The 13890-nt window shown below is 40.2% G+C and overlaps 1 protein-coding gene and 1 pseudogene across 1 annotated transcript in view; one reads left to right on the top strand and one right to left on the bottom strand.

Moving 5' to 3' along the window:
* The first annotated feature begins 104 nt into the window (after positions 1–104).
* Positions 105–13890, top strand: part of abl2 (ABL proto-oncogene 2, non-receptor tyrosine kinase) — a 43630-nt gene continuing 29844 nt past the window's right edge. Inside the window, exon 1 of the mRNA XM_088348986.1 lies at positions 105–758. Within this exon, the coding sequence (XP_088205112.1) occupies positions 557–758 (202 nt within the window). The 5' untranslated portion in view covers positions 105–556. The remainder of the gene's footprint in view (positions 759–13890) is intronic.
* On the bottom strand, positions 4776–4894 carry LOC148354765 (U2 spliceosomal RNA; annotated as a pseudogene).

Raw genomic sequence — 13890 nt, 5'->3', positions numbered from 1 at the left:
ACACACTGTCCCTTTAATTGAACATATAGTACAACAATAGGAAAAGTTTTCGGGTGTGGAGGAGGTTTTACAGAACCGTTTTCTTCGGGACATGGGGGGCTTTCGGGGCTTCGGTTCCGGTCCAAACTCCAAGGCTCGGAGATGTTTCGGACTCCGACCTCCGGGAGAAGAGCCAAGCTAACAGAACCGAGCAACCCCCTGCCGCCTTGTGCAACACATCTTCTCTTCTGCGGTAAAGATGGCGGCGTCAGAGGGGGCGCGCAGCGACTGGACTACGGCGAAAGTCTATTGAAAGAAAAAGAAAAAAAACACATTTCGCTTGATTTTATCCCACCTGGACGACGTCCAACCCCCCGTGGAATAGCGTGTCGCTGTCACGCGTGGGGTGGTGGCTTCTTTTTTCATGAACTTGTGGATATCTGTGATTACCGCTAACAGCTATCTCGCTAGCCAAGCGAGCTAATAGCGGGATAGTTAGCGGCGGATTGAGGAACGCTATCCGACCAGGGGGAATGTGAACCGGTACCGCTCGGTCCCGTTGGAGAAACTACCCGGGATGGGACAGCAGGTAGGCCGCGAGGGCGCACCGCCTGGACTTCAACCGCCACAGCCCCACGCGTCCCATAAGGGGCACCGGGGGAGCGTCGGCGGGCGGAGACCCCGGGAAGGCGGCTGTAACAACACCGGGACACCGCCGGGGAGGACCGCTGTGATTAACGCTCCGGATCCCTCGATTAATATTTTCACCAAGCATTCAGGTAAAATAGACTAAGCGTTGTTTGCAGAAAACGTGGTGAGTTGGATTTGATGCAACAAGATCGTGCTAGTTAGTCGTTAACAGATAATCTCCCTCGTCATCCTTCCATTTTTTTTACAATTTTATTTTCCTTCGTTGAGATTTTTGAGTCTCATGCCGACGCCGCATGTGACCCGAGAAAGGAGGGACAGTGTTGAGGAAGTGCGTTTTCCATAGCCTCCGGCTTCGATTGTTCATCGGGGCTGTCCCACCCTGAAAACACTGGTTGAAAATGCTTAAAAAGACGCCAAGGTTAAGTCTAAAGGTTGTCATATTTGAAAAGTGAGTGAAAGTTGAAAAAACGTCATTTTAGAGCCCTTCAAAAGACATAATACTGTACATTTTACTAGTTTCTGTGGTTCTGTATGAGGTTTGTTGGAACCCTTGACGACTAGGTTCGTAGGAGCACAATTTTCTGTGGTGTGTCCTGGGCAAGCACAACCTGGTGTCGCCCATCCCTCTCCAGGCCAATATATGTTTCCATACGGTCTCAAACCGTAGACCGTTATCGTGTTAGTCAATCGTGCTAACCACTACACTACGGAATCATTTTAGGACCGGTTTAGAAAACGGTGAACGTTTCTAGGTTCGTAGGGGCACCATTTTCTGTGGTGTGTCCTGGGCAAGCACAACTTGGTGTCCCCTATCCCTCTCCAAGCCAATGTATGATTCCACACGGTCTCGAACCGGGGAGCATTTGCGTGTTAGTCAAACGTGCTAACCAATGCACGACAGAATCATTTTAGGACTGGATTAGAAAAAAGAACGTTTCTAGCTTTTACGATTGTTTAGCAAACAACAGCTGAACATTGTTAAATGTCTTGAAAACACTGGTGTCTAAGAAAGAAGAGAAAGATGACCTTTTGTGAAAGGATGCATTTCAAACAGAACTTTCACTTCTTTGCCTTTTACACAATGCTTTTCATACATACAAGGGCAATTTGCTTGGCCATGAACCGGTCATGTGATGAAATTATATTGGTAACTCAGGGAATGCTCACACACTCTCAATCGCTGGATACAGTAGAGCAACACAAGGAAGTGAGGTCTCCTGGATGTCTGGACAAAGATTTGATCTTAGCCATTCCTGCCATCCAGTGGTGATTTATCATACTGAAACCATTCCAAGAGGCTTGATACTGATCAGCAGCTCCAAAGCCTCAGGGACAATGCTTATTTATAAGTAATGGCACCAAAAGAGTTAAAAGATGACTTTTTGGGGCTATAAATACCACCAAGTTTTGTCAAAATGTTGCACAGTAGACACCTCGGGTAGGACGTTAATCTGTTCTGAGGTTGAATTTTCAAAGTGAAATTGTGGTATAGCAGAGGATGGAAACTTATTGCAATTAGCTCAGAAACCCCGATATCCTTGTTAAGAACAATAACATTAAAACATTTGTATATAGTAAGGCAGCACAGTGGTTAGCGCGACACAGTTCTGAGGTCATGAGATCGAACCTTCCTGTGTGGAGTTTGCATGTTCTCACCGTGCTTGTGTTGGTTTCCTCAGAGCACTCTGGTTTCCTCCCACATTCCAAAAACATGCATGTCAGGTTGATTGTCTGTTCCAAGTTGTCCCTAGGTGTGAATGAGCGAATGGTTGAATGTCTCTTTGTGCCCAGCCAGTGGGGCTGGCAACCAATTCAGGGTTGTCCCCTGCCCACTGCCCGAAGATAGCTGGGATGGGCTCCAGCGCCCCCGTCACCCTACTGAGGATAAGTACTATTTAAGTGATTATACATATTTATATGATTGACTTTCATTTAGCTTTGTTGTGAGCTGGTCAAGTTGTGGGTAGATACATTGGGCATACGAAACCGTGGATTAAAAATCTTGGAGGGGGTAGTGATTTCTGTGTCTTTGTTGTATTACTTGAAGCTTTGTTTCCATGGTTATAAGGTTTTTGCTTCTCCATTGAGCAACACTGAAAGCAATGAGACCCATAGCAAATAAATACACTACAAAAAAATAAGTATTGTATTACCGACTTGCAAAGTATTTACAAATGAAGAGTAAGGCATTGTGGGTGGTAGTTCAGCTTTTGCATATTAGCATTTTCATGATGCTGTGACACAAACAATAGCAGACAGGCTTTTCCAGTTTTAGCACACAAAATAATTTGTTGTTGCTGTTGTATAGTGGGGAAATTTTGTAAAATGGGGTCAAAAACATCTTATTAAAGACTGTAAAGTGAAAAACCTACGGTGGGGTTGTCGTATCCCAGGGTCTACCGCAAGGATGTCGAACTCTGTTTGCTCTGGGGCCAGATCCAGATTTTCTGTTCTGAGGTGGGAGCAAATCAGAAAAAAGTGTCGACTCCAAATTTTTAGCTTTGTTTTTCAGTATTATGCTTTATCATTCAGTCTAAATTAGTAACCTACCCTACATATTATAACCACGAAGGACAAGGGATATTTTCTAAACACAATAAATTTGTTTACTAACAATAGCATTGAATGTGTTAACTGGTTTACTTTAACAGTTGAGTGAATGCAGTTTTACACCTCAACCAACAAACCACGCTATACAAACTCAATACTGTTGTCGCCGGAGAGATTACCGTATTTTCTGCACTATTCGGCGCACCAAATTAAAAGGCGGACCACCAAAAAATACTCTTTTGTCATATATTTTCCATACATAAGGCTCACCTGAAGTAGAACATGAACAAAACAGTCAGATAGGTCAGTCAAACTTTATTAACCCCTTAACGTTGACTGTTGAGAAGCAAATACGTGTCTCAGACACATATGTCACCAGTCGCTATTATACGTCATGCCACTTATCATTGGAAAGCTTAAACTCTTGGGATTCAAGATATGCTGACCATTTAAAGATGTACGTATCACAGAAACATTACGATCAGTCTGAAACAAGATACCTGAAAAATATTATGCCGGGGTAGCTCATCTTGCAGCCATCACAGTCAATGATAGTACACAATCATGGTTTCCCTACATCTGAGATAGTTATACACCCCAAAACGATAATGCCACCAAAAAAAAATTGCCAAAAAGGATCCCAGAATTGATGGACGTTGCTTGTTGCTAACTGTCTGTTTAGCCTGTTAATTCCCGTCTACAAATAAACAGACTATAGCAGTAAAATTATATTTTCTAGGCCTTACACCAACCTAAATTGTGATCCACATGCTTTTCAACCAATTGCAGGCTTTGTTTTACGCCGTTTTACCCTATACGAGTCTGTAAATGGTAAAAAGGACCCGCCTCCTTTACCTGTGAATAATTTTAGCCAAAAGCGACCGATTCAAATGATCAATGACTCATTGGTTAGTAAAATAAACTCCAATAATATATACCGTAAATTTTGGACTATAAGCCGCTACTTTTTTCCCAAACGTTCAACCCTGCATTTATTTTAGACACTTATTCTGATGTTTAGCACGGATGAACAAAAAATGAAGGGCGGAACAAACGCGCGGTGCCGAGTTCAAGTGGGGACCGCTAAAGGTGAGGGACAGACAAGAAGAAAGAAGAGGGGGTAAAAAGTTGGTAAAAGAAAAAGGAGTTGCATGAGTAAATGTGTTCATCTGATATATTTTTCCCACCCTTATCTTTGGAAATATACACTATTTTCCTTGGACTGAGACCTGGACTCTGAGGGTCTGCATCAAACCTTAAGTACCGGTATCATTTTCCGTTCATTTTGCCGGCTGTGATTTTTGGACTGTGAACTTTAACTGTTACATGTTTAAATGTATTGCAGTACCTCCGGGAACGGTGCATTCGCAATGATCGCAGCAAGGCTTTAGGGCTAGGACCTTAGCTTAGCCTTTTGGCTGAGAGTAAGTGGGGTTTTGGGGTTTTTAAGGGTTATTTATCTATCTTCGTTATTCATTATTCATTATCCGTTATCGGTCAGTTCATAATACGCTACAAAGCCTAGGAGTCGGGACACTTACTCTCAGCTAAAAGGCCAAGCTAAGTTCCTAGCCCAAAAGCCTTGTTGCGATCATTGCGAATGCACCGTTCCCGGAGGTACTGCAATACCGGGCCGATGCGTGGAGTGGACAGAGCAAACTCCTATTCCATCTCCGGAATGCAAAAATCAAAGCTAGTATCAAGACCAAGCTAAGCGGCACAACTAAGTACTTAAGGCCAAGCTAAGGACCTAGCATTAAGCCAATGGTCATAGGTAGGGGAGCGTCTGCCCCTCACCGAGAACTGATCTCATTTTTTTTTTTTTTTGGTTTGAACAAATTTATTGACACTAAAAACAGAAAACAATCATGACAATCTCAACAGCAATTAAGCACATTCACAATATTATATTCCAATATTACGTTTTTAACAGCAAACACAAAGTGAGGTTTGAACAAACCTTCTCGAAAATCAAACATATTCACAATTTCATTATATAACATCTTTGTTAGTGTCAATAGATCCGTCCAGGCCAAAGTCGATTGTCCTCGGTCTGAACAAATCCACTGACACCAACAGCAGCAAAACACAGCCATCAAGCATATTCACATTTTTTTTTATATTTGACAATATGACGTGACGATATGACGTTTTAACATTTTTTCCTGACATTTTCAACATCAATTAAACAATTTCAGAGTTATTTTCTTTTAACAGTAGTTAACCAGCGTGTAAAAGGCAATACTATTGTGCAAGGGCATAGCTCTGCCATCCCACCCTCCCAAGCAGCATTCTTCCAGTCCTCTGTGTGGGTCCTTTCCATTCTACGTGGGTCCTCTCCCTTCTGGGTTCCACAACCCAGGCCGTTGCTGCCGGGACTCCCACAGTGTAGCTCCGGCTCCCCCCTCCGGGTGAACTGATCTCATGTCCCGGCTCCTAGGCTTTGTAGCGTATTATGAACTGACCGATAACCCCAAACCCCACGTGTTTAAATGTGGGCGCATGTGGCTTATATACAGGTGCGGCTTGTGTATGTACAAAATCGGTTTTCCTCTTAAAATGTGGTGGGTGCGGCCTATAATCAGGTGCGCTCTATAGTCCGGAATTTACAGTATATGTATGTATATATATATATATATATATATATATATATCCCAGCATGCATTGCCTCTATCGAGTCGCGGCTGCTTACCGTAGTTGCGAGATCTGTTGCGACTCAACATTGATCTATATATCAGGCTCATGGTCAGCTTTTGAAAAAAATGTAAGCGTTTTAGGTGCACCTTATAGTGCAGTAAATACGGTGTTTGGTTTGCATTTATTAAAAAAAACTATAACTTTTTATAGAAATTAACTAGAGACTCGCTTCTTTTTTTGATGTATTCAGAAATTTATGGTGGGCAAGATTGAATCATCCAACTGGCCGAATGATTGATATGCCCTGTCTACTGTATTCCTTTTTTCAGAGACAACACTATTTGGGGGGGATTTTGAAACAAAAACATCCAATTTTGGGGTGGTTTTAAACAAATTGACCCAGTTGTTATGTTGATATTTTGTACAATACTTCCCCTGTTTGTGGTTTAAAACAAAATGATCCAAACGTATACGTCCAAAAGACGCCTTGTGCTGGGTTTTGCCATTTCCCTTTTGATGCCATCGACTGTTAGCTACGGTAAAGAGTGATCTTGCCCTCCAGAGGTTTCGGGCTGTGATTCCACCCCATTACCTTCTTATAGAAAATGCCGCAAGGATGACGCTTAAGTAACGATGGTTTTGTCATGCTCACTTGCATCCTGCCTCTCTGCGTCTACTGTTACAACACTCTCAGCAAAACCCAACGCATCCTTTCATCCGGCGCTAAATAATTTAGGTCACCTTCTGTCGTCACCAGATTACGCACTCAAGATTACTCGCCAGTAATTGTTTTTTATCTTCTTCTTTATTTTCACGTCTGGCCTGCTTTTGAGGGAGATTAGCAGATAAGTGTTTAAAACAAACTAAATTCTGAACGTTTCATTAACAGTAGCTGACAGCAGGGGCGGCAGTAGCTCAGGAGGTAGAGCTCGTCTTGGGATCAAGAGATCCCAGTTCGAATCCTGGCTCGTCCGTGTTACATGTCGAAGTGTCCTTGGGTAAGACACTGAACCCCCTAATATCCCCAATAAGCAGGTTAGCGCCTTATATGGCTGCAAGGCCGCTATTGGGAAATGTGGAGCACATTGTAAAGCGCTTTGGGAAATCATTGACTTGAAAAGCGCTATATAAATGCACATCATTTCATTTCCGAAATAGGTTTTGTGTGGCATGCATTCTTTGTGAAATTGGAGGCATTTTTTTGCAGGAACATTTGGGCCTGAATACCGAATTATGTTATCTCATCCTTGAACGAGGACACGCTCTTTCGTCTTTGATTGACTTGGAATGTGTTGAGTAGACAGTGGGACTTGGCGTAGAGAGCTACACTTTGATCATAATTAGGGATGCCTGATAACAGTTTTTTCATACCGATAAAATCCTGCCTCTGGAGTAGGATACTTGATATGTTATACGTTGTTTTTTAGAAATGAAGAGAAAGGCATTGTGGGTGGTAGTTCATGCTAGGTTTAGCAAAAAAATAAAAACAACAAATTAAATCATTTTACGAATACCATCACATACAGCTTGGGTAAACGTGTCTAAAAATAAGTGTTGGAGAGACTATAACTATAAGATTGACTTTATCAATGAAGCTATAAATACTTACTTTGTCAGTAATAACTTCAATGGAGAGAAATTCTTATGAACACCATAACGCTGGTGGCCATTTGTGCAAGGGCTGTTTGACTGATTCGCAGCTTACACTAGCCTATCAAAGTTGTGCACACACTTCTTGCAAACTTTGCCTCGCAATTAAAACCTGCTTCTCATCTGCTGGCGCTGTTAAACCACGAACTGTGTCATTTCTTGTTGGCCAAACACTCCATCACTCAAAAAATTAACTGGAACTATGAACCCTTGGGGGAAAAAACATTTTTTTGCGTTCACACTATTACAATATGTCACATCGTAATATAGATAACATTTAGGTTAATTGTGCAGCCCTAATACAAATATACAGTGCATCCGGAAAGTATTCACAGCGCTTCACTTTTTGCACATTTTGTTATGTTACTGCCTCATTCCAAATTGTATTAATTTAATCTCTTATCTCAAAACTCTACACAAAATACTCCATTATGACAATGTGAATTTTTTTTTTCTTTTTTTTAATTGATTAAAAATAGAAAACTAAGAAATCACATTTACATAAGTATTCACCGGCTTTGCTTAATACTTTGTTGATCCCCCTTTGGCAGCAAATACAGCCTCAAGTCTTTTTGAATATGATTCCACAAGTTTAGCACACCTATCTTTAGGCAGTTTTGCCCATTCTTCTTTGCAATAAGTCTTAAGCTCAATCAGGTTAGATGGGAGACGTCATTTTCAGATCTCTCCAGAGATGTTCGATCGGATTCAAGTCTGGACTCTGGCTGGGCCACTCCAGGACATTCACGGAGTGGTTCTGAAGCCAATCTTTTAAGAACTTGGCTGTGTGCTTTGGGTCGTTGTCCTGCTGAAAAATGAACCTTCGCCCCAGCCTGAGGTCAAGAGCGCTCTGGAGCAGGTTTTCATTCAGGATATCTCTATATATTGCTGCATTCATTTTTCCTTCTATCCTGACTAGTCTGCCAGTTTCTGCTGCTGAAAAACATCCCCACAGCATGATGCTGCCACCACCATGCTTCACTGTAGGGATGGTATTGGCCTGGTGATGAGCGGTGCCTGGTTTCCTCCAAACATGGCGCCTGGCATTCACACCAAAGAGTTCAATCTTTGTCTCATCAGACCAGAGAATTTTGTTTGTCATGGTCTGAGAGTCATTCAGGTGCTTTTTGGCAAATTCCAGACGGGCTTCCATGTTCCTTTTACTAAGGAGTTGCCTTCGTCTGGCCACTCTACCATACAGGCCTGATTGGTGGATTGCTGCAGAGATGGTTGTCCTTCTGGAAGGCTCTCCTCTCTCCACAGAGAAACGCTGGAGCTCTGACAGAGTGACCATCGGGTCCTTGGTCACCTCCCTGACTAAGGCCCTTCTTCCCCGATCGCTCAGTTTAGAAGGCCGGCCAGCTCTAGGAAGAGTCCTGGTGGTTCCAAATGTCTTCCATTTACGAATAATGGAGGCCACTGTGCTCATTGGGACCTTCAAAGCAGCAGATTTTTTTCTGTATTCTTCCCCAGATTTGTGCCTCAAGACAATCCTGTCTTGCAGGTCTACAAACAGTTCTTTTGACTTCAGGCTTGGTGTTTGTGCTCTGACATGCACACTCAACTGTGGGACCTGATATAGACAGGTGTGTGCCTTTCCAAATCATGTCCAATCAACTGAATTTACTGCAGGTGGACTCCAATTAAGCTGTAGAAAGATCTCAAGGATGATCAGTGGAAAAAAGATGCACCTGAGCTCAATTTTGAGCTTCATGGCAAAGGCTGTGAATACTTACGTAAATGTGATTTCTTAGTTTTCTATTTTTAATCAATTCAAAAAAGTTAAAAAAAAAAAAAAAAAGAAAAAATTTTTTTTCACATTGTCATAATGGAGTATTTTGTGTAGAATTTTGAGATAAGAGATTAAATTAATACAATTTGGAATGAGGATGTAACATAACAAAATGTGGAAAAGGTGAAGCGCTGTGAATACTTTCCGGATGCACTGTATTTATATTTTTGTTTGGGTGCCAAATTAATGAGCCTGGCCCACGGACTATAGACTATAGTTTTCCCACCACCATCAACTTTGTCTTAACCTTCTTTAAAGAAAAAAATGTTCTAAAAACATATGTTTTGTTATTAACATTCAGACAGGTATCACAGAAAAAAACATTTCACAAATCAAAAACAAGGAATTACAGTACTTAGTTTACTCAATCAAAATTGATTCAAATAAGGCTTATAAATGCGTGAATATTAATAATAACAATGAGAAATATTAGAGCGTGGCATCAAGTCTCGAACTATTGGCTCTTGTTCCTTTTGGGCCAAAAACTGATGCTATATTTTGCTGTTATCCAGCTGATAATTATTGTGCATCCCTAATAGGAATGTTGATGCTTCTACAGCAGTAGCTGAGGTTTACATAAGAGATGACAGGATGCTCGCTTTGTATTGTTGATTCGGTCGTAGCTTTTTGCTTATGTTGTGACTATAACAATACAAGCTAGGCATGCAATTATTGGACATTAGTGGACAAGGACATGCAGACAATGGGGGGCTTTGGGGAATGGGTAGGATTTCCCGTCCTTGGCTGTGTTCAAACTAAGACTTTTAAGAGCAGGAGTCAGTGAAAAGTCCCGCTCTCTCATACTATGAGAAAACACGAGTTTCTTTTTTATTGTCTGCAGAGAGGATTTTTGTCTTCAAAGCTCACAATAATAGAACAATGTGTCGTAAGAGAGTTGAGGACTTAAGTCTGTCACTGGCTCGCTCTTTTTCTCTTTTCGACAACAATGATGAATTGTTGACGTATTTGTGGGGGTTGTTTGTTTAAAGTGTCAGTCACTGCTTATGAAGATTTACATTGGGGGATTTTATTCATTTTTCATAGTAGTTCACTATGGAATCTCAAGAGTGCCAAAATGCAACAGATGCAAGGAAGTCTAATAGAAATTAGTGTAACATTTTGCTAAATAACAGTCAAATATATACAGGACTGTCTCAAAAAATGAGAATATTTTGATGAGTTCATCATTTTCTTAAATTTAATTTGAGCAAATTATATATGTTTTTTTAAATCATTAAAATGTAACTCAAATATTATACATACAATATATTGCAGATTATGGCTAAAACAAAAAAAAATCTCAAAATATTAAAATATCATGAATAACCATACTACAACCCTAGCAAAAAAGTATGAAATCCCCAGAATTGGGCAAGCCCTCAAACATTTTATTCAGTGGAAAAAACTCAGATCACAAACAGGAAACAATCGTAAGGTCATTCCAAAGTGCAACATATTGGCATTCAGAAACACTAACAGAAATTAAAAAAAAAACATTGCAATGGTCAGTAAATGTTACTTTTATAGAAAAAAATGAAGTGAAATAAATACGGAATCACTCAATTCTGAGGAAAAATATTTGGAATCAGGGAATTTTGAGTAGAAAAAAGGACACATCCAGTCAATTTCCTTTCTTTAATTTGTCACCTGGCTTAGATTAAGTCTGCTCGTTAGTCAGCAGTTAAAAACGGTGCAGTTATCCCACCTTGAAAGACTCCTGGACTAAGTGGATTGGCAAGAATCATGGCTCCAACAAGAAAGATGTCTCTTGAGTCCAAAGACAGGATCGTCAAAGTTCTTGAAGAAGGTAGCTCTACTCTTATGGTTGCCAAAGATATGGGCTGTTCAGTCAGCTGGATCGAAGAAAATGCACAACAAGACAAATGAAGAGGAAATGGGAGGAAGTTGGAGTCAATGTATGTGACCAAACTGAAAAATCGCCTAAAGGAAATGGGATTTTCTTATAGGAAAGCTAAAAGGAAACCATCGTTCACCCTTAAACAAAAATGAACAAGACTGCAATGGGTTAAGGAGAGGCAATCATGGACTTTGGATGACTGTATGAAGGTTATCTTCAGTGATAAGTCACGAATTTGCATTGAACGAAGTGATGATGCTGGAACTTTTGTTTGGTACTGTTCCGGTAAGATTTACAAAGAGGTCTGCCGAAAGAAAACATCAAAATTCCCACAGTCCTTAATGATATGGGGCTGCATGTCAGGCAAAGGCACTGGGCATATGGCATTTGACATTTTGGGCAGCTTTTTTATACCTTTCAATCGATAAAATATGTGGGGATGGTGAACTCATTTTCCAAGATCACAATGCATCATGCCACAGAGCAAAAACTGTAAAAGCATTCCTTGGAGAACGACGCATCCAGTCAATGTCATGGCCTGCAAACAGCCCAGATCTCAACCCAATTGAAAACCTTTGGTGGAAATTGAAAAAAAAGGCTCCGACCTGCAAAGATGGTCTGACAACTGCAATCAAAGAGAGTTGGCACTAGATTGATAAAGAATACTGTTTATCACTCATCAAATCCATGCCTGAGAGACCACAAGCTGTCATAAAAGTCAAAGGTGGTGCAACTAAATACTAGTGATATGTTTTGATTGTTATTTCTTGTTTGTTTTTCATGATTCCATATTTTTTTCCTGCACTCACTCTATAAAAATAACATTTACTGACTATTGCAATGCTGTTTCTTCGTTTATTTTAGTGTCTCTAAATGCCAATATGTTGCACTCTGGAATGACCTTACGATTGTTTCATGTTTGTGATCTGAGTTTTAACTACAGAATAAAATGTCTTAGTGAGGTCTTGCCCAAGACTGGTGATTCCATACTTTTCGCTAGTGGTTGTAGTAGGCTGTAATTCATAATTCCAAAACATTTTGCTAAATAAGATGAAATTATGTAACATGGCTTTTGATTTTAAAAGAGGTTGTCGTTATTATGAAATGTGCCCTTACCATTCTTTAAAATATATTAAATAAATATTTTTTTCTCAAAGAGTGTCAATAATTTACTGCCCATTGTTTTGCATAACTCAAGCATAGAAACTCAAGGTCGATGTTTATAGAATGTCTTTCTGCCGTGTCCAGACAAGAATGGCTGGATCTAGGATCCATGGACTTTAGCTGATTTGCCTCGTGGGTGAAATTGGATTAAAGAAAAATCCACTTTTCCTTTGACTGTGTTCTTAAGCCTGAACAACTCGAGTGAGTCACACAGCAGCCACAACACAATGTACGAGATAGCCTATATTTAGCCGCTGCAACATGATAAGGTGTTTATGAAGCAGATTTATCCAAAAGTGTTTGGTCAGTTAGTCAATGGTATTAATCAGTCAATACTCTTGGTAGGTGAAAAAAAAAATAGAATGGTCTTTTTTTGTCATTGATTACAATGTAGTCTTACATTGTTTACAACGAGATTTCACTTGGCACTCCGGGATAAACATGGTAAGACTTAAAAGAAAAAAAAAAATCTTGTTTTGAGTGTTTGGTTATAACTAAAACTATCCAAACTGTGGCCTAGGGGCCTTTTGTGTTATTCCTATCATAAGCCGCCTTTAGCAGATACAGTAAATCCCCTAGGATACAATATTAACCCCTTAATGATCTGACGGCCCTCTGTTCATGATACAATTCCCTGTAAATATGGTGTGGTTACATTCACTAGTCTAGGGAATCCATCCGTGTAAAATATGTACTCCAAATCACACAATAATGCCGACAGTTAAAAATCCACCTAAATGTATTCATGTAATGTTTGAGGAGCTTCGCTGTATTCGTCTGTTTGGCTTTATTAATCCCCTTTAAAAAAAACAAGACTCGTCAGATTATTTTTAAAACTTCCATTAGCCCCTGACCCTGTGATTAAAACCACTCTTGGCAAATTGTAAGCTTCTTTTTTTCACGTTCCTTAGCCTGTGCCCTGTGAGGGCCTGTATTAAAAACATTGTCATGACCAATTCAGCTTCAAAAATCTTTTGCCAATAGTGACTGACAAATGTGGATAAACACATCGGTTAGCCAATGAATTCCTAATGTAAATATGTACACATTATACGGTGTGTGTTCTAATCAGAGCTGAACGTAAACATGCACAAAGCCGAACGTGATTCATTATTACGCACCATTATTACGCGCAAGCGTGCACAATCATGGATTCACATTTAGAAATAGAAGTCAAAGATATAAAACCCTTTCACAATGTCCTACCATTATAAAATTGTGTAAAATACAATGTTTAGTTTTTAATTTTGTGATCAAATTTGACAAGGGACTAGTTAATGCTTCAAGCTATTGTCTCACCTGTTTTCCAGCTAAGATGACAATGCTACACTTTTTTGCAGGCATTTCATTGCAAACAAAATTAAGGCGAGAATAAAAATCCTTCTATTCCTGTGTATTCCAACTCAGATTTCTCAATGTTTGTAGCACTTGTAGTAATTATTTCAGTTTGGGACAAAACCTCAGAGTTACCTTTCAAAGAAGACCAAAACCGTCCAAGAATGAAGTTCAAATTGAGCCTCAATGATCTTAAGTAATTGCGGGGGGGGAGACTAGTTTAAAGTGGTTCATTTGTTGATATAGGACTCAGGCTCTGGCATTTTTCTTATTT

Source organism: Urocampus carinirostris, chromosome 12, assembly GCF_059441175.1.
Source record: "Urocampus carinirostris isolate Australia breed hairy pipefish chromosome 12, RoL_Ucar_1.0, whole genome shotgun sequence".
In the NCBI taxonomy this organism is placed as follows: Eukaryota; Metazoa; Chordata; class Actinopteri; order Syngnathiformes; family Syngnathidae; genus Urocampus; species Urocampus carinirostris.
The sequence above is the reverse complement of the archived record's forward strand: the minus strand, read 5'-3'. Positions and strand labels throughout refer to the sequence as shown.